The sequence below is a fragment of the Phycodurus eques genome, chromosome 2, assembly GCF_024500275.1.
Source record: "Phycodurus eques isolate BA_2022a chromosome 2, UOR_Pequ_1.1, whole genome shotgun sequence".
Taxonomy (NCBI): domain Eukaryota; kingdom Metazoa; phylum Chordata; class Actinopteri; order Syngnathiformes; family Syngnathidae; genus Phycodurus; species Phycodurus eques.
In genome coordinates, this window is record NC_084526.1 from 38,762,357 (window position 1) to 38,782,976 (window position 20,620).

Consider the following 20,620-nt stretch of genomic DNA (forward strand, 5'->3'; position numbering starts at 1 on the left):
CCAGAGTAGCATCTGCCCCATTTGCACACTGATTGAGGAGTATCTGCAACATTTGCGCAATCAACATTGTCCCGGATTATCGCACTATTCGTCACTTTAAACTGCATACACTCCTTGAAGTCTCGGCGCCCTTTGCACAATGGTCATTGCACCGAACTATTGCGAGATTAGTCATTCGAACTGCTCTAAGTGCTAGAGGACGCTGCATCTTTTTGCACAATTGTCAAAAAAAATTATCATAATTTGTACCAAAGGTACAGGGACAGTTTTATTCCATGAATTGTTATTCTTAATAACTTATGTCGTCGTCATTAAGGGCAGCGGCCTCTGGACCATGCACTGTATATATCCATGTACTGTTGCTGTATTTGTTGAAAGTAGCATGTGTTTTTATGAGATGCCTCTTTTGCACTGCAATCTAATTTCTTCACGAATATATGCACGATTTCGGACTCACCGACATACATCCATCCATTTTCTGAGCCGCTTCTACTCACTAGAGTCACGGGCGTGCTGGAGCCTATCCCAGCTATAATCAGGCAGGAGGCGGGGTACACCCTGAACTGGTTGCTAGCCAATCGCAGGGCACATATAAACAAATAACCATTTGCCCTCACATTCACACCTACGGGCAATTTAGAGTATCCAATTCATGCATGTTTTTGGGATGTGGGAAACCGGAGTCCCCGGAGAAAACCCACACAGGCACGGGGAGAACATGCAAACTCCACACAGGCGGGGCCGGGGATTGAACCCCCTTCCTCAGAACTGTGAGGCAGACGCTCTAACCCCTTTGAATCAAACAAAATTTCAAATTAAAGCCTAGTTTTTTGGGGGGGTTTTGTATTTTGCGCCATAAAACCGGCCAAAAGTGTTTTTAAATGGCCAAAAAAATAAACTACAAAATAAAATATCAAAGTATGTGAAATCAGGCTTCAAGAATGGAGACATTCTTTGAGCTTCCAGACGGTGTGGGCGTGTCGCCTGGTGGTCTGAAAATCCCACCTCCAGCTGGGAATCAAATACTGTCTGCGAGGAGAGGAGCGATACACAGCACATGCTTTCATGGGGCTCAGAGTCATTCTGCCGCTTTTTTTCTGTTGAAACTCAGCAGGCTGTTATTTGATGGAGGCACTCATCAAACGCAACACATCACGAGGAGGTCAGGGGAAATCATCCGTGGTGCACGCAGTGCTCTGGGCCTTTGGCGCCCGCAGCCAGATTCAAACTGATCAACTTGATTGTTTTTAGCAAATAATCATTAACTTAGAATTTTATGGCTGCACCATGTTCCAAAGAAGCTGGGACAAGTGGCAAAAAAGACTGAGAAAGTTGAGGAATGCGCATCAAACACCTGTTTGGAACCTCCCACAGATGAACAGGCTAATTGGGAACAGGTGGGTGCCATGATTGGGTAGAAAAGGAGCTTCCCTGAATTGCTCAGTCATTCACAAGTGAAGATGGGGCGAGGTTCACCTCTTTGGGAACAAGTGCGTGAGAAAATAGTCGAACAGTTGTTAGAGACAATGTTCCTCAAAATACAATTGCAAGGAATTTAGGGTTTGCATCACCTACAGTCCGTAATATCTTCAAAAGGTTCAGAGAATGTGGAGAAATCACTGCATGTAAGCGGCAAGGCCGAAAACCAACATTGAATGCCCGTGACTTTCGATCCCTCAGCCGGCACTGCATCAAAAACCGACATCAATGTGTAAAGGATATCACCACATGGGCTCAGGAACACTTCAGAAAACCAATGTCAGTAAATACAGTTCGGCGCTACATCCGTAAGTGCAACTTGAAACTCTACTATGCAAACAAAAGCCATTTATCAACAACACCCAGAAACGCCTGGGCCCAAGCTCATCTAACATGGACTGATGCAAAGTGGAAAAGTGTTCTCTGGTCCGACGATTCCACATTTCACTCGGGTACTAGACTGGCCTAGGGTACTAGACTGGCCTGCCTGCAGTTCAGACCTATCTCCCATTGAAAATGTGTGGCACATTATGAAGCGTATAATAGGGCAACGGAGACCCCGGACTGTTGAACAGCTGAAGCTGTACATCAAGCAAGAATGGGAAAGAATTCCACCTACAAAGCTTCAACAATTAGTGTCCTCAGCTCCCAAATGTTTATTGAATGTTGTTAAAAGAAAAGGTGATGTAACACAGTGGTAAACATGACCCTGTCCCAGCTTTTTTGGAACGTGTTGCAGCCATAAAATTCTAAGTTAATGATTATTTGCTAAAAACAATCAAGTTTATCAGTTTGAACATTAAATATCTTATCTTTGTAGTGTATTCAATGAAATATAGGTTGAACATGATTTGCAAATCATTGTATTCTGTTTTTATTTATGTTTAACACAACGTCCCAACTTCATTGGAACTGGGGTTGTAGGTCGGTTAAGACTGGCCATTTGGCAATTCTGCCAAATGGCCACAGCATGGAATAAGGACGCTTGGAGTCTTCAGCTATATATCAACAATTCAGGACTATATTGTTCTCAGTCTTTGCATGTTTTCAGCACTTATTTTCAAACGTATTTAATGTATTTAAAAATACAAAAATGTACATTTTGGGGTACTTAAAAAATAATGATTGACCTGTCAGCCACCGCATGTTGCAGAGAATTTTCTTGTTCACAGTAAACTATTTTTGCAAACATATCTCGAGTAACTTTCAATCATTACTTTATATGATATTATGGTATGTATGCCTTGGTCATGCTGTACCTCCTCAAAAAAAGGGTGCAACCAAATACATTTTGGAGTTGGTCGTACCAGTGCTACCAGAGCAAAACTTGATTTACAGCCCTGTTTTAACCCAAAATACTGACAATTCAGGAGCTGAAAAATTGTTTAAACGCTGTATCTCAACAATTCAGTAATTTATTTCGAAACAAAACACGCAAATGACTCGACAGTCCATTTAATGGTGCGCTTGGGGTGTGTCATGCTAGTCACTAGAGAAGTGATTCTCAACTGGTGGGCCACGGACCTAATTATGGGGGGGGGGGGGGGGGGGGGGGGTTCGAGGGGGTCACTGACAGCTAGTAAACATTATACGTATTCTTATTTTGATTTTCCCCCCCACATGGAACATATTAAGTAAGTGACAAAGTATAGCTGCCTCGCGCTTTAGCCGCCAGGTTACTTTGTAAACAATGTAAAAACTTAAATGCGCGAAGCCTACAGTTGAAAACAGTGAAAAAGTGGACCAATGAAGCAAAAATAGAACTTCAAAGCTGTTTAGACTGCACAGACTGGAGTGTCTTTGAAAATTCAGCTGTCAGCCTGGATGAATATACGGACACTCTCACATCCTATATCAGTTTTTGTGAAGATGTGTGTGTACCAACAAAGTCATTTCGCACATTCAATAACAACAAGCCGTTGTTCACTGCCAAACTTAAGCAACTTTGCTATGCTAAAGAGGACACATATCGAAGTGGGGACAGGGCCCTGTATAATCGCACTAGAAACCGACTGACTAAACAAATTAACATTGCAAAGAGAAACTATGCAGTAAAGTTAGAAAAACAGTTTAGCGCTAACGGCTCTAAATCAGTCTGGCAAGAATTACAATCGCTAACCAATTACAAGTTTGGACGATCCCCCCAAGCTGAGAACAATAGCACACTAGCACACTTTCTAATTTTATCCAACCTGGTCACTCCAAGAGCGAACCTCAACATCTTAATTTCCGCCACTTCCAGCTCTGCTTCCTGTTGTCTCCTCAGTGCCACTGTCTCTAATCCATACATCATGGCTGGCCTCACCACTGTTTTATAAACTTTCCCCTTCATCCTAGCAGAGACTCTTCTGTCACATAACACACCTGACACCTTCCTCCACCCGTTCCAACCTGCTTGGACCCGTGTTGGATTTATCTTGCCCAACATTATAAAAAATAGACACAAAAGGAATGAAGACGCTGGTTTCTTTTTCTCATGAGGAGGGCGCATGGGAGATTGTTCAGATTACAGCCTCTCAACACGCTCTAAACAATCTCTCCCGTCGCTCCTGCATTTATTTGAAAATAGGGAGGTTTCTAAGTTTACAAGACATAACGTACTAAGCTACAAGACACAACACACTAAGGGTAGGGTTTCAAGGTGAAAACATGGCACCAACACGTCCCGGCCACGTCCTTCTCTCTGATGATTCCTGCTGAGTCATCTTCTTGAAGGCGAGACATCTTTCTTTCTAAAAATTGTCCATAATACTCATGCAAGCTAAGCAAATAAATGATAACTTCTACAATATATCTAACATTTCCCTCCTGTTTATCATGTATTTGCACAAATTCTCATATCATTTTACAGTCACTTCATTTCGATTTTTTAACTGTAGAATAATTTTTATGAAACAAATACATTTACACCCAGAGTAAATTTGTCATACATGAATGTTGTAGTTTAAACATCGTAATCATCAAAATCATCATTATCTTTATCATCAAACAGTAATGGATACATCAGCTCCGTACGGTTCTCCATGGGGGTTATGGCTGTGGTGATTAATTTACTGATTAAAGCCCGAATGCATGGGATACAACAACATCCACGCAATGTCAGAATGGCTGCAAAAACAGCAATTGATATCAATATTGGTAAAATTAGGGTTTTATATTTACCAAAAACGTCCATCCAGCTTTCCCACAAAGAAGTGTTGATTGAGGGTCCGTAGACCATTGATGGCTCTGGTTAAGATGCCATCTGAAGCAGTATTGTTTGTTCTCCAAACATACCGCAAACACTTCCCTCTTTTGCGAGGAGCATGTCGACAGCTATGCGGTTTTGGAATGTCCTTGAGCTGCTCATGAACAGCTTCCAACCCACTCTGAGTCCAATTTCCTAATCTCTGTACATTGAAGTGGATATAGTTTATCCCATCAACATTTTTATTAATCGTACTTTATCTCCACAGCACCAACAGATGGTATTATCATAATAATTTCGACTATATCTTACTCTCCCACGGCCTCTGCCGCGTCCTCTAAAATTATCTCTCTCTCTGCCTTGATAGTAAATTTCTGCTCCTTCGTTGAGGAAGACATCTATTTTCTTTTTTTTTTGTCTTAACACTCTTTCTGCGTGGAGGGCATGATTAACATATTCCTCCAGAGCGCCAGTTGATAGGTTTATCCAATGTTTATCGACCCATTTGTTAATGTGTTCTCTCTAATTCGCATGTAAAGCATTTTTCAACTGTTTTTGCTTCATTGTCTGAGTACAGATAATCTACAGTAATTTTAGCAGGTGTCGCATGTCGTAACCTTTTCTCATATCAATGTCTACTTTGTAGGGTGTGATGCCGGCTACGGCCTTTTTCACATCCTCATTAGTCCAGGTCCTATAGACCAAAATAGTTTATTTTTGGTCCTCTTGGACGTTTGGATTTGCCACTTCAATCATTGGATATAAATCCATGTCTCCCTCATCTGTGGTTATATTTGTTATTTTGGGAATGGGAGACAATGTTCCTCCCATAGTTATAGACCAATTCATTTTTGACCCTCCTGATAGTAAAACTCGTTGAGGTTCTGACTCATGAGTTGGAGGAAGTTCATGAGGTGGCAAAAACGGGTACAAGGGTGCTGATGCCTTTGTTTCCTCATTCTTTTTCAACCATCTTTTTCTCGTTTACTCTTACAACTGGTCCTGTCCCGTCATCTTCCTGTCTTTGAAACATTTGTGTCGACATTTTATTTCGTCTCGAAGTTGAAACAATTTTTGCGAATTTAGCTGGCCAGCGAAACCGTATTAGGTTATCCACGTGTTTACATTTTTTATTTTGGAAGGGTTTTGAAGTTGTACATATTTCCTATTTTTACACGTTAGGCTTTCTCTTGGATCCGTTTTACTGTTATTTTTTCCCATTTTTGTGAATTTTGGAAGTCAGTTTATTCGCACCTAGAGTGACCTAATACTGACTTTATTCAAAAATTGACTGGGTGACAATGAATGTCTGAGTTATGGTAACCCTCAACCTTCTACCTCAAATGGGGCGGAGGATTCTTGCCTCTGCTTCCAAACTCAGTTGTCACTTACAATCCAGTCTTATACATCCATACTTTTACACATCCACACGATATTAGTAACGTTTTTACAAACACACGAAAACATGAAAACACGGAAACACAAAAACACGGAATTTAAGTACGTACAGGACTCCGCCGTCCCCTTTTTTATTTTATTTAACACGGAATTTAAGTACGTACAGGACTCCGCCGTCCCCACGGAATTTGTTGGACTCCGCCGTCCCTTATTTACTTGCCAGTGACTAGTATTACACAAGGTTTATTCTGCCGCAGACTTCTTTGTCGCGCAATACACTCACTCTTTAATCCTTTTTCCTAAAAATGTTTTTTTTTTAATTTAACTCACCAGTCGTCTTCAATCCTGTGGATTGTCGTCAACCTTCAGATCCCAGTTGAGGAGAACGAAGACCAGCCCCGGAAAGGGTCTCAATTGCCATGGCCACGGTCTCTTAACTGGATGTCGGCTCCACAACTGGAATCCTCGGGTGTGTTGACATCCGGCTCGAAGGACCAATTTAATGTTGGATTTATCTTGCCCAACATTATAAAAAATAGACACAAAAGGAATGAAGACACTGGTTTCTTTTTCTCATGAGGAGGGCGCATGGGAGATTGTTCAGATTACAGCCTCTCAACACGCTCTAAACAATCTCTCCCGTCGCTCCTGCATTTATTTGAAAATAGGGAGGTTTCTAAATTTACAAGACATAACGTACTAAGCTACAAGACACAACACACTAAGGGTAGGGTTTCAAGGTGAAAACATGGCACCAACACGTCCCGGCCACGTCCTTCTCTCTGATGATTCCTTCTGAGTCACCTTCTTGAAGGCGAGACATCTTTCTTTCTAAAAATTGTCTATAATACTAATGCAAGCTAAGCAAATAAATGATAACTTCTACAATATATCTAACAACCCGTTTCTTTACTTCCTGACCACACTCCCCATTGCTCTGGACGGTTGACCCCAAGTATTTAAAGTCCTCCCCCCTTGCTATCTCTTCTCCCTGTAGCCTCATTCTTCCCCCACCAGCCCTCTCATTCATGCACATATATTCTGTTTTACTTCGGCTAATCTTCATTCCTCTTCTTTCCAGTGCATGCCTCCATCTTTCTAACTGTTCCTCCAGCTGCTCCCTGCTTTAACTGCAGATCACAATGTCACCTGCAAACATCATGGTCCACGGGGATTCCAGTCTAACCTCATCTGTCAGCCTATCCATCACCACTGCAAAAAGGAAGGGGCTCAGGGCTGATCCCTGATGCAGTCCCACGTCCACCTTAAATTCTTCTGTCACACCTACTGCACACCTGACCGCTGTTCTGCTGCCCTCGTACATGTCCTGTATTATTCTAACATACTTCTCTGCCACTCCAGACTTCTGCATGCAATACCACAGTTCCTCTCTGGGTACTCTGTCATAGGCTTTCTCTAGATCTACAAAGACACAATGTAGCTCCTTCTGACCTTCTCTGTACTTTTCCATCAACATCCTCAAGGCAAATAATGAATCTGTGGTACTCTTTCTAGGCATGAAACCATACTGTTGCTCGTAAATACTCACTTCTGTCCTGAGTCTAGCCTCCACTACTCTTTCCCATAACTTCATTGTGTGGCTCATCAACTTTATTCCTCTATAGTTGCCACAGCTCTGCACATCACCTTTGTTCTTAAAAATGGGCACCAGTACACGTTTCCTCCATTCCTCAGGCATCTTCTCACGCACTAGAATTCTATTGAACAAGCTGGTCAAAAACTCCACAGCCACCTCTCCTAGATGCTTCCATACCTCCACAGGAATGTCATCAGGACCAACTGCCTTTCCATTTTTCATTCTCTTTAATGCCTTTCTAACTTCCCCCTTACTAATCATTGCCACTTCCTGGTCCACCACACTTGCCTCTTCTACTCTCCCTTCTCTATCATTTTCCTCATTCATCAACTCCTCGAAGTATTCTTTCCATCTAGCAAGCACACTGCTGGCACTAGTCAACATATTTCCATCTCTATCCTTAATTACCCTAACCTGCTGCACATCCTTCCCATCTCTATCCCTCTGTCTGGCCAGCTTGTATAGATCCTTTTCTCCTTCTTTAGTGCCCAACCTGCCATACATGTCATCATATGCCTCTTTTTTTGCCTTTGCCACCTCTACCTTTGCCCTGTGTCGCATCTCAATGTATTCCTTTCGTCTCTCCTCGGTCCTCTCAGTGTCCCACTTCTTCTTAGCTAACCTTTTTCCTTGTATGATTTCCTGTACTGTGAGGTTCCACCACCAAGTCTCCTTCTCTCCTTTCCTGCCAGAAGATACACCAAGTACTCTCCTGCCTGCTTCTCTGATCACCTTGGCCGCAGTGGTCCAGTCTTCTGGAAGGTCCTCCCGTCCACCGAGAGCCTGTATCACCTCTTCCCGAAAAGCTGCACAACACTCGTCCTGTCTCAGCTTCCACCACATGGTTCTCTTCTCTGCCTTTGTCTTCCTAATTTTCCTCCCCACCACCAGAGTCATCTTACACACCACCATCCTATGCTGTCTAGCCACACTCTCCCCTACCACTACCTTACAGTTGGTAACCTTCAGATTACATTGTCTGCACAAGATGTAATCCACCTGTGTGCTTCTACCTCCGCTCTTGTAGGTCACCCTATGTTCGTGCCTCTTCTGGAAAAAAGTGTTCACTACAGCCATTTGCATCCTTGTTGCAAAGTCTACCAGCTTCTGTCCCTCCAAGTTCATTTCCTGGATGCCGTACTTACCCATCACTTCTTCATCACCCCTATTACCTTCACCGACATGTCCATTACAATCTGCACCAATTACGACTCTCTCTCTGTCTGGGATGCTCAGAATTACATCATCTAGCTCCTTCCAGAATTTCTCTTTCACCTCTAGGTCACATCCTACCTGTGGGGCATAGCCACTAATCACATTACACATAACACCCTCAATTTCAAATTTCAGCCTCATCACTCGATCTGATACTCTTTTCACCTCCAAGACATTCTTAGCCAACTCTTCTTTTAAAATAATCCCGACTCCATTTCTCTTCCCATCTACACCATGGTAAAATAATTTAAACCTTGCCCCTAAACTTCTAGCCTTACTGCCTTTCCACCTGGTCTCCTGGACACACAATATATCAACCTTTCTCCTAATCATCATGTCAACCAACTCCCCCGATTGTCTTGTCATAGTCCCAACATTCAAAGTCCCCACATTCAGTTCTAGGCTCTGTGTTTTCCTCTTCTCTTTCTGCCGAAGAACCCGCTTTCCACCTCCTCTTCTTCTTTGACTTCGACCCATAGTAGCTGAATTTCCAACGGCGCCCCGCAGGTTGACGGCGCCGGTGGCGGACGTTGTTAACCCGGGCCACGACCGATCCGGTATGGAATTCTTTGGATGAACGCTCATATTTGTTTGGCAAGGTTTTAAGCCGAATGCCCTTCCTGACGCAACCCTCTGCATTTATCCGGGCTTGGGACCAGCCTACAGTTTGCACTGACTTGTGCCCCCCTAGGGCTGTATTTAGTCCGCCGGGGACTAATACTAAAAAATTATATCTGTGTGTGGATGTGTGGAATGGATCTTGCTGCTAGCATTCAATGAGTACGAAACAGCTTATGACGACAGCGATGGCGACTCTTCTTCTGGTAACATTTCCTAAAGATCCTATTTTCATCTGCTGATTATGACAGTTGTGTTTTGGAAAAGATGAAAACAATCCTAAATCAATACAATGGAAGCATACTTAATGTTTTGGAATTATTATTCAAATGCTATCTTTGGATAGATTTCCAACATTGGTTGAGGTTTTAATAGCTCACATCATTTGGATATTTCATTGCTCACATCTAAAAAATATGATCACCCTACAGATGAGGAGACTTCACCGCCACCAGAAAAGAGAGGTTGACTGGAGACACACTTGGCCAATAGAGAAGGAAAAAGACAGCACATTATGGCATGAAAAACAGGTCGGAAGGCATCTCTATCACAGCCCAATTGATTCTGATTCTTGCATTGAATCGCCGATGGACAGCCAACTGCGTTGGTCAGAACGACTGTCGACTCACTTACAAAGTTTCGTCACTCTTGGCATGCTTTGAAATATTCAGGAGTGGACTGTTCAGCATGGACGCCAAACAGAGCATGACAGTTGGTTCATGGCCCTCACTGAATTAATTTGTTTCATTGCCATCCTCCTCTTGCGTGGGGTGATCAAACTTCCATCATTGCGTGACGCAACTGGGACACCCACTGAATGCACGTCCTTTATCAGGCATGCACTGACGTGAAGGATGAAGGAGAGACAGATGGACTTTCTGGTGGCGCTTGCAAGTGAGCTTGATCAGTCACATGTGGGAGCCAAGAAGGCGAATAAGGACAACCTTTTTCGACAACAACCTCCTACACCTGGCCAAGGGAAAAGAGCAATGTGCCAGGTGAACAAGAACAATCACGCCACTGTGCGCTGTGTTGATTTGTGTGGTTGTATATTTCATTGCAGTAATTTATAAGAAGTCTTGTTTGAATCTTGTGCATCAGCAATAAACCTCAACAAGAAATGAACAAACTGTCGACCTCTTACTAAGAAGGGAGGGGAATATTTTTGTTGTTGTGATCACAAAAGTGGAAATATCATTACTAATTATAGCCTGTTGAACACAATGCTGTGAGAAACTATCGTAAACTAGTTCTAAACCGCTACCGCTCTCTCGTTACAACACACTGATTTTGATATAAATTATTGGCTACATGCTTACACAACACCGCATACGAATTTTTGTTTGCTACATCTCATTACAGATACACACCAAGATCTCATTATCAACATATAGTTGCATTACACTTAGTAGCACGGACAAAACAAACGTCCAAAATATCAACACGGTACATTCGGAAATTCAGTCCAACGGTCTCACCACGCCCTGAGATTGTGGTACTCAGAGACAGAGCATGCTCCATTTTCTATAACTTTACGAATGAACGTGTTGGCTATTGGCAAGGATACGTCAGTAACTATAAACTATATGTTTATAAGGAGATCTCGGTGTGTATCTGTAATGGGATGTATCAAACAAAACTCTATGCAGTGTTGTCTAAGCATACAGCCAGTAATTTCTATCAACTAATTAGAGTAAGGGTAAGGAACATCAGTTCTCTTTCAGTAATCGTGTCGAGAGTAGAGAGTACCGTGTTTTCCACACCACAAGGTGCACCGGATTGTAAGGCGCAGTCTCAATTACGGGGTCTATTTCTGTACTTAAGCCATACATAAGGCTCACCGTATTATTCGGGGCATGGTAACGGAAGCAAAAAAGTGAGTTTGGTTGAACTTTATTCTACTACGTATTTAAGAATACACTCACATTAATTTTTTATCAATCTTTTGTCACAAATCCATCGAAGTCCTCATCTTCTGTATCTGAATTGAACAGCTGGGCAATATCGCCATCAAACATGCCGGGTTCCCTCTCGTCGTTATCGGAGTCAGTCTCGTTGCCGGGTGGCTGTTCAGCAATGATGAATTGACAACAGTGAAATCAGGTACCTTAGCCCAGGCATCCACAATCCATTCCCATATGGTGGCGTAACTCGCCCGGCGCTGCCTCCCAGTCTTATTAAGGTGTGTTCGCCGTCTCTCGTCCATCGCTCCCACGCCGCTCCCAGCTTCACTTTGAACACCCTGTTTATACCAATGTTCAGCGGTTGGAGTTGCCACAATTCTGTCTCTGAGCTCTTCAGGCAGTTCCTTTGACCACATGATTCTCATTTGCTCTGACATGCACTGTGAGGTGTAAGGTCTTATATAGACAGGTGTGTGACTTTCCTTATCAAGTCCAATCAGTATAATCAAACACAGCTGGACTCCAATGAAGGTCTAGAACCATCTCAAGGATGATCAGAAGAAATGTCACAGCAAAGGGTCTGAATACTTATGGCTGTGTTGATATTTCGGTTTTTCTTTTTTAATAAATCTGCAAAAATGTCAACAATTGTTTTTTTTTCTGTCAATATGGGTTGCTGTGTGTACATTAATGAGGAAAAAATGAACTTAAATGATTTTTAAAAAATGGCTGCAATATAACAAAGTGAAAAATTTAAGGAGGTTTTAGCCCACAGATAAACTTAGGGCAAAATTCAATAGTAGAGGTGTGGTCCATTCTCCCGCACTGTTTTTTTGTCCCCTCCCTCAAAGGTACAAAAGTATCGACTCTTCTCCTCAGCTCTCTCTTCTGTTTTCCTGCTACTCTCCAAGACCTTGGCTACGGCCAAAGCCCCCTTTTCTCCATCCCCCCCTCGCCACGAGGGTGGGAGGCAGAGTCACATGGGCTTGGTCCGACAAAGCCCCCTTTCCAGGCGATTCAACACTCACCAGGCCAAAAAGACCACTCTGCACAACTCAACTACGCTTCTCCTAGTGTAAGAGTTCAGTTGTCAGCGGGTTTAACCAGGCAGGAAGGATTTTCATGCGCAATTTGCCCTCTGAGTGCGTGCCACCTCCTCCTGGTATTTAGTCCCTCTGCTGTGGTTCCCTTTTGCATCTTTTTCTTCAAATCAACTTATCGGCGTCCTGTCCCGACATCGGGAGAGCCGCGTGTCTAGCTTGTTCTACCTAACTTGAGTACACCTTGCTGTTTACAAGTATAAATTAGTGCATAACAATTTGGGAGTAAACTAACGATCACAAAGATTCCCAGCTTTATCATCGCTCACCATGCATCAACTCATTTCACGCTTACGTCACGAGTTCAGTCATCTTGTATAGTATATCTTGTTCTTTACTGATGTTTACCTGTAATTGTCATAGTTAACCAGTCGAAGGTGTGCCCTGCCTTCTTGGCCAAAATCAGAAGGGACAGGCTCTAGCACACCTGCGACCTTAGTGAGAATAAGTGGTATAGAAGCTGGATGGATCGTTTTAATACAGCTGCTATCAGTGATGGGCCCCTCGATCTAATTAAAAAAAAAACATCAACGCAAAACAGCTGTGATGTTTTAATAATTTAAACTAGCACATAAGCATCCCTTATTTTATTAGCTGGGAGAAAACATGAGAAGCTCAAAAAAGGGCAATCGGTTTAACAATTGATAATATAACACAAAACCTAAAGACTACAATTCAAATAAAATATGGCTATGTGTTTGCTAAGAGGCAATTTGGGTTTAGTTAATCATAAACATATTCCGTCAGCAGTACTGAATTAAGACTTAATAGCTGAAATGGATCATCCTTGCTAATAATTTGAACAACCAGAACCAACCATAAAGAACACAGATACATTTTAATATCTAAAAAGAAACTTGGTCACACTATGATTAAGGTATGAAAATCATATTCAATAAACAATGTCCGGTAAAGATGGCAAATTAGTTTTTGAGATCACATTCAGATTTGTGGGTGAAATACCCACCTCCGAACTTATCTAAAACGATCAATGAGAATTGACACATCATGAAAAGAGACTTCTGTGAACATTACCTATGAAAATACTGATGGCAGAAAAAAAAGAGGGCAAGGTACTCACAAACCCCAATTATTAAAAACCACTCCAAACATGGAGATCACAGATTTAGAGAAAAATTCAATCATATAACGAAATTATTATTCTTAAACTATCAGACAAATAGATTTATTGTTCGCGTAGAAAAAAGGAGATGTAAGTGTAGAATTTAGAAAACATCCTACGCACGCACGCACGCAAGCTCAGTCCAGCAGCGTAGCTTTGGTTTCTAAGGGCTGGCTTGACAACAAAGTAGTGGTGCTTTCAACGGCCAATGTGGACTGTATCTCAGGTGGTCTGGGGGCTTTATTGATTCCCTTAGTCTCCAGCTTCTCTTCTCCATCTTCCTCCCCTGCCAACTCTGGCGGCTCATTTCCTTGCTCCTGCAGGAGGCTCAGCTGGTTGTTGAGGTCATTCCTCTCCTTCTGCAGAGCTCTGCACAGCCTCTCCAAAAGCTCCAACTTGCCTTGGAGAGCCTTGTAGTGGCCGTCACACAGAGTTTTCTAGAACAGAATAAAGATCCTTCATGATGGGTTTATCAAAAAAAAAAAAAAAAAAAGTTTTTTCCTCAAGCTCTTGAAGGGTTTCTGTACAGATTAGTGAATAGTGGACTTTAAGTACCAAGGACGTCTGCCATTAAAAAGAATACAAAGTAACAATGGGCAATAGTTTTTTCCCACTGATACCGATAACTGCTTCTCCAAGGCGAGACCCATAACTGAAATTTTTTTGAATGGTTTATATCAGGCGTCTTTATCAATTTCCCGACCAAGGACACCAAACTGATTAAAACCTGGAGCAGGGACCGCCTACTTATGTATGTTGTATATCATATATATTGTGTTTTATATTAAACTGGCCCCAAACAATGCATTTTTACTGTCACTATACACAAATACAACGAGATTGGGATGACATGCCATGTATATAAATGTACCTACAATCAATACTAAGATATTCAAATATTACATATTGTGGGTACGGAAAGTATTCAGACCCCCTTAAATTTTTCACTCTGTTATATTGCAGCCATTCGCAAAAATCAGTTAAGTTCTTTTTTTTTTCCCTCATCAATGTACACGCAGCACCCCATATTGACAGAAAAAAACAGAATTGTTGAAATTTATGCAGATTTATTAAAAAAGAAAAACTGAAATACCACAAAGCCATGAGTATTCAGACCCTTTGCTCAGTATTTAGTAAAGCACCCTTTTGAGCTAATACAGCCATGAGTGTTTTTGGGGATGAAGCAACATGTTTTTCACACCTGGATTTGGGGATCCTCTGCCATTCCTCCTTGCAGATCCTCTCCAGTTCTGTCAGGTTGGATGGTGAACGTTGGTGGACAGCTCTCCAGAGATGCTCAATTGGGTTTAAGTCAGGGGTCTGGCTGGGCCATTCAAGAACAGTCACGGAGTTGTTCTGAAGCCACTGCTTTGTGTGTGCGTTGGGTCATTGTATTGTTGGAAGGTGAACCTTCAGCCTAGTCTGAGGCCCTGAGCACTCTGGAGAAGGTTTTCATGCAGGATATCCCTGTACTGAGCCACATTCATCTTTCCTTCAATTGCAACCCGTCGTCCTGTCCCTGCAGCTGAAAACACCCCCAGAGCATGATGGTGCCACCACCACTCAACACATACCACATAGAATTAAGGCCAAAACGTTCTCTCTTGGTATGATCAGACCAGAGAATATTATTTCTCACCATCTTTGAGTCCTACAGGTGTTTTATTTTTTTTTTTAGCAAACTCCATGCGGGCTTTCATGTGTCTTGCACTGAGGAGAGGCTTCCATTGGGCCACTCTGCCATAAAGCACTGACTGTTGGAGGGCTGCAGTGATGGTTGACTTTGTAGAACTTTCTCCTATCTCCCGACTGCATCTCTGAAGCTCAGCCACAGTGATCTTTGGCTTCTTCTTTACCTCTCTCACCAAGGCTCTTTTCCCCCGATAGCTCAGTTTGGTCGGACGGCCAGCTCTAGGAAGGATCCTGGTCATCCCAAACGTCTTCCATTTAAGGATTAGGGAGGCCACTGTGCTCTTAAGAACCTTAAGTGCAGCAGAATGTTTTTTGTAACCATGGCCAGATCTGTGCCTTGCCACAATTCTGTCTCTGAGCTCTTCAGGCAGTTCCTTTGACCTCATGATTCTCATTTGGTCTGACATGCACTGTGAGCTGTAAGGTGTTTTATAGATACGTGTGTGGCTTTTCTAATCAAGTCCAATCAGTATAATCAAACACACCTGGACTCCAATGAAGGTGTAGAACCATCTCAAGGATGATCAGAAGAAATGGACAGAACCCGAGTTAAATATATGAGTGTCACAGCAAAGGGTCTGAATACTTATGGCTGTGTTGATATTTCGGTATATTTGATGCCCTATCAACAATAAATAATTCTGGCTCCCACAGACTAGTCGTCTCACTTTCAGAATGTATTCCTAATCTGAACTCTTTAGCTGTAAGAATGACACCTATCTAAAAGTGTACATCATAAAATGTCAAACTTATTCCTACAACTAAGATCAACAAAATACTATGAAAATAGATAAATAGATAAAATTACCTCCTCTGCCATCTGCAGTAAAGTCTGGTTGTTGCCCTCCCATTTAGTCCTCCATTGTGTGGTTTCTTTCTCCAGCTTTTTAATCTTCTTGGTCATCTGAAAAGTGAATAGAGTTAGGCCTGCCGCACACCGCACGTCATGGCCAAACTGGAATTGGAATTAGGGTTGGGCATTGAGAACCGATTGGAACCAGAATTAACGTTCCAGTTCTCCCGGAATCATTCAAATTAAAAAAATTCGGTTCACAGTTTCGATGCCTACAGTCCGCCGACCCCGAACAAGAAGTGGTGAAAACCAACAAAGAAGCGGCAAAAACAAAGAACGCGCACAAAGACGTGCTTGTGCCCAACGGCAGCGGCGAACAAAAGTGTGTCTTAACTTTGTTATAATTAATGACCAGTCGCCTCACTGAAACACTTGGAATAAGATTATATTGTGCAAAGGAGGTTTTCACAATGTTTAGTCCTTCTCCAAGCCTCAGCCTACACCGCGCGGAGCTTCAGTGAAGTCAACTCTCAGTCAGTTTAATGAGTGAAACAATAAAATATGTCTATACCAACATTGAGGCAGCTAACAAGGTAAACGGTTGGTTGCACTTTCGCACTGGTTTTTAGCGTTTACTTTAGTCTTCATACCAACGTAAGAACCAATGACAGAAAAAAAAATCTTAATCTTATCGCTCATTAAAGTCGGCCAAGTTCTCCAACAAACGCCGGGTTCCCTCTCGTCATTGTCAGAGTCAGTCTCGTTGCCGGGGGGGCTGTTCGGCAATGATGCCGGCTTTCGCAAAAGCTCGGCCAACAGTCAAAGCAGATACCGTAGCCCAAGCATCCACCATCCATTCACATATGGTGGCGTAACTTGCCCGGCGTTGCCTCCCAGTCTTAGTAAAGCTGCCTTCGTCATCTCTCTATTGCTCCCACGCCAGCTTTTCCTTGTAATCCGCCGGAAGTTGCTGCGCCACGGTAGTCCTTGCGCGGATGGATAAACGGCCCCGTTTCATAAAATGAAAGCACCAAGACGGATTTCCTTGAAATGTTCGATTTTCATTTCTTCTGCAAGCGTTATTGCCCTCAGTCTGATAGCTTGCAGTTTAAACTGTGCTTTGTAAGCGTGTCTCTTCATAGGTGCCATTTTCGGGGGTCCTTAGCCAAACCGAATTTTTGCACAATGTACACCCCTGCGCTATATACCTACTGGGGGCGTGGCTTTAGCGTCCTCCTTCACGCACACCCTTCCCCCTTTACGTCCGCATGCTGTCCTCAGCCACGTCCGCTTTTCCTCTGTATAAGCAGCGTGTCGGCAGGAAATGCTCCCAATCAGTCAAGCGGAGCGCTCATCAAAGTCACACATAAGACGCGCCGCATTATAAGGCGCCACGTTCATTTTGGAGAAAATTTAAGACTTTCAAGTGCGCCTTATGGTCGTGAGAATACAGTATCCTACTGAAAATTCTACAAAACAATAAATTATTTGGATAAACTATAATTTGCTTGATTAAAGCTCAATTTTGAAGACGAAAGAGAAAATACGACCTCTAATTTAAGAACATAAGACTAATTGGTTTCCTTTTTTAAAGGACCAGTTTTTATTTCTTGAATTCAGATTGTGCATAAAAGATAAGGATTTTTTTTTTTTTTAAAGCAGTTTTAACAGTGTTTGTGCATCTTCACTGAAGCATCTAACATTTTAGCATTCTGTGACATAATACATTAGGTTCATGGCTGTTCATTTATAAGCTTAGACCAGCTGACTAGGAATAAGAAATATTCTTCCACTGCTACAAGTTTTGGAAGTGTTCAATTTCTTCAAACTAAAATAAAGAATCCTCGAGAGAGAAAAATATTTCCTTCATCTCCCGTCACCATAACCCTCCACTGTGTGGGTTCATAATGATGATCCATTTTACTCTTACTCTTATTTGCCACGTTTTGCACCCACTTGACTCAATGTTTTGCCACTTACAGATCATCAGATTGGCCAAATGTCACATAGTGACTACACTGAGCAAAAAGCATACTGTCTGTTGCGTTATATTGTCCTTGTCGCGGTTAAAAAACAACAAGCCACATATTTGACTGTACTCATAATTAAAAGACGCAACGCAGCATCGGTGGAGAGAAAGGTCCGTGTTACAACAAACAGGTGCTCGCCTTAGATTTCACTCTGAAATGCTACCACTCTTTTGCCATTTGTCTTTTTTTCCTCTCTCTCCTCAATTTGGCATTGCATCTTGCAACTTCATCTTCTTGCATCTTCCTCAATCAAATCGCATCACTTCCAATTTGTATGGCTTGGCACCAGGTGGCTGGGTCTTGCTAACTTAAAACCAGCAAATGTATTTTTTTGTTTGTGAAAGCCCATGTGTATTTTGATTAGCTGTAACATCTGCACTGTTGCGACACTGTGCAACGGTGAAACACCGCAAAACCAGTGGCCAACCTTTGCCCACTCAGGAAAACTAGTTGCCAAACCCGGCACACACAGTCAGGCTCGGGCGGATCCCTTTGTGTGCGATGGATAGAAAGAGGAAAACAAAAATAGTTATATCAGTGATTAGCAGCGGAGGTTAGAGTAGCCAAATATTGTAATCAGGTAAGAGTACTGTTACTTTAGAATAATATGACTCAAATAAAACAAAGTACTCTGAAAAAAAAAACCTCAAGTACTGAATAACGATTTTTTTAAAAAAATCAGAGCATGAATGTTAAATAAAATGAAAACAACTAAATAAAATATGAATGTGCAAATTCAGATATTGTTTAACAATATCACTTCATCTAAAACAATGAAATATATATCAAATGTAATCTTTGTAAAATAAATAAAGGCAAATTCAGCTCCAAGAAATGGTCTTAGATTATATTGTTTCTATTTGTTAATACTGTAGGCGCAACAGGCAGATTACAAAAACAGGAACAAGGCTATAGTGGATATAAAAAGTATACGCACCCCTATTCAAACTTGAATGTGATTGAATTGTACTTGACGTTTAACATGGTGCCTTCTTGGTCAAGTCACTATTACAAAAGAGATGTTCTGTTTTAACTGGTCTTTTACCTGGTTAAAATAAAGTTTAAATAAAAAAAAAATTATAATAATCTGGTTGCACAAGGATGCACTCCCTCATATAACTGGCATGTGGCTGTGTTCATAAGTAACACATCAAATTCAAACTCATGTTCAATGGGAGTCCACACACACCAAGCACCATTTCAATTTTTAAGCACCATTTCAATTTTTCATGCACAAGGCCTTACACAAACACTATTTGCTTTATCCACTAAAATGACTGACTGAAGAAGCTGCCTGAGAGAGCGAGCGAGAGCAAGAGAGAGAGAGAGAGAGAGAGAGAGAGAGAGAGAGAGAGAGAGAGAAAGAGAGAGAAAGAGAGAGAGAGCGAGAACAAGAACATGATGCATGCTTAAGAGTTACTTGGATCCCTTACCTTCTCCATCTCTTGTCTGAAAGTGGTGAAGACCTCGTTGCTTTTAGCCAGAGTGCTCTGAAATTCCTCAAACTTGTCCATGTAGAGGGAAAGCTGTGGTACATGAGATGAGTTTTAGAACCATTATACAGTCTAGGTCAATTGTATTGATATAGAGCCCATTCACAACATACATTAGGTGTTTTACATAGGGAACATGTCTGGAGCCTCCTCCTTGAGCCATCTCTTTGGCATGGTGGAGGGTTCTGTATGGCCCAGTGATCCTAGGAGCTAAGTTGTCAGTTGCTTTATGCCCCTGGTAGGGTCATCCATGGCAAATAGGTTCTAGGTGAGGGACCAGACAAAGCAAGGCTCTGAACCCCCCTTTGAGGAATAAAATATATCTACCTAATTTTCCCTTGCCTGATCCCCGTGTCCTCCATTTGAAACCAGGCATAGAGGTAAAGCTCAATTGTGAGCGCCTGGTGGACTACATCTTTGGGGTCCAGCCGAGCACAGCCCAAAGAGACAACATGGGTTCCACTTCCCATGGGCTCATCAACTATTGGTGGAGCAGTATGCGGACAAGTGTGTAGCAGTTGGGATGAGAATCATCCATCCATCCATTTTCTACCGCTTATCACGGGGGCAGTAGCTTTAGCAGGGACGCCCAGACTTCCCTCTCCCAAGCGACTTCATCCAGCTCTTCCGGGGGGTTCCCAAGGCGTTCCCAGGCCAGCCGAAGGATGTAGTCTCTCCAGCCCCTTCATGTTTTCTTTAAAAAACTGTACCCATCTTAAAAATTCTGCCTGGGTAATCAAACATATGTGCACAACTGTGCGTTTACTCATTTACTAAATAAACGTAGGGCTGTGAATTTCAAAATAAGGCAAGTAAATAAAAAGAAAGTGCTATGTGTTCAAATAAACTGCTTAACTTCAGAATAATTCTTTGAATTAATAATTATTGACTAAAAACTTCATGCTTTCATCATATGGGTAGAAGCAAAATCATGCAGTGTAAAAATGCATTATACATAGGTAGAAGGATTTTCCAGAATTTTGAGGTCAAC

General features: G+C 42.2%; 1 protein-coding gene across 1 annotated transcript in view; it reads right to left on the bottom strand.

The window, feature by feature from the left end:
- Window positions 1-13,036: 13,036 nt before the first annotated feature.
- The window catches only part of txlng (taxilin gamma), a 45,842-nt gene continuing 38,258 nt past the window's right edge, over window positions 13,037-20,620 (bottom strand). The window contains exons 9-11 of the mRNA XM_061670606.1: window positions 19,570-19,662; window positions 16,122-16,217; window positions 13,037-14,058 (exon numbers count right to left, since the gene is read on the bottom strand). Coding sequence (XP_061526590.1) covers window positions 13,759-14,058; window positions 16,122-16,217; window positions 19,570-19,662 — 489 coding nt within the window. The 3' untranslated portion in view covers window positions 13,037-13,758. The remainder of the gene's footprint in view (window positions 14,059-16,121; window positions 16,218-19,569; window positions 19,663-20,620) is intronic.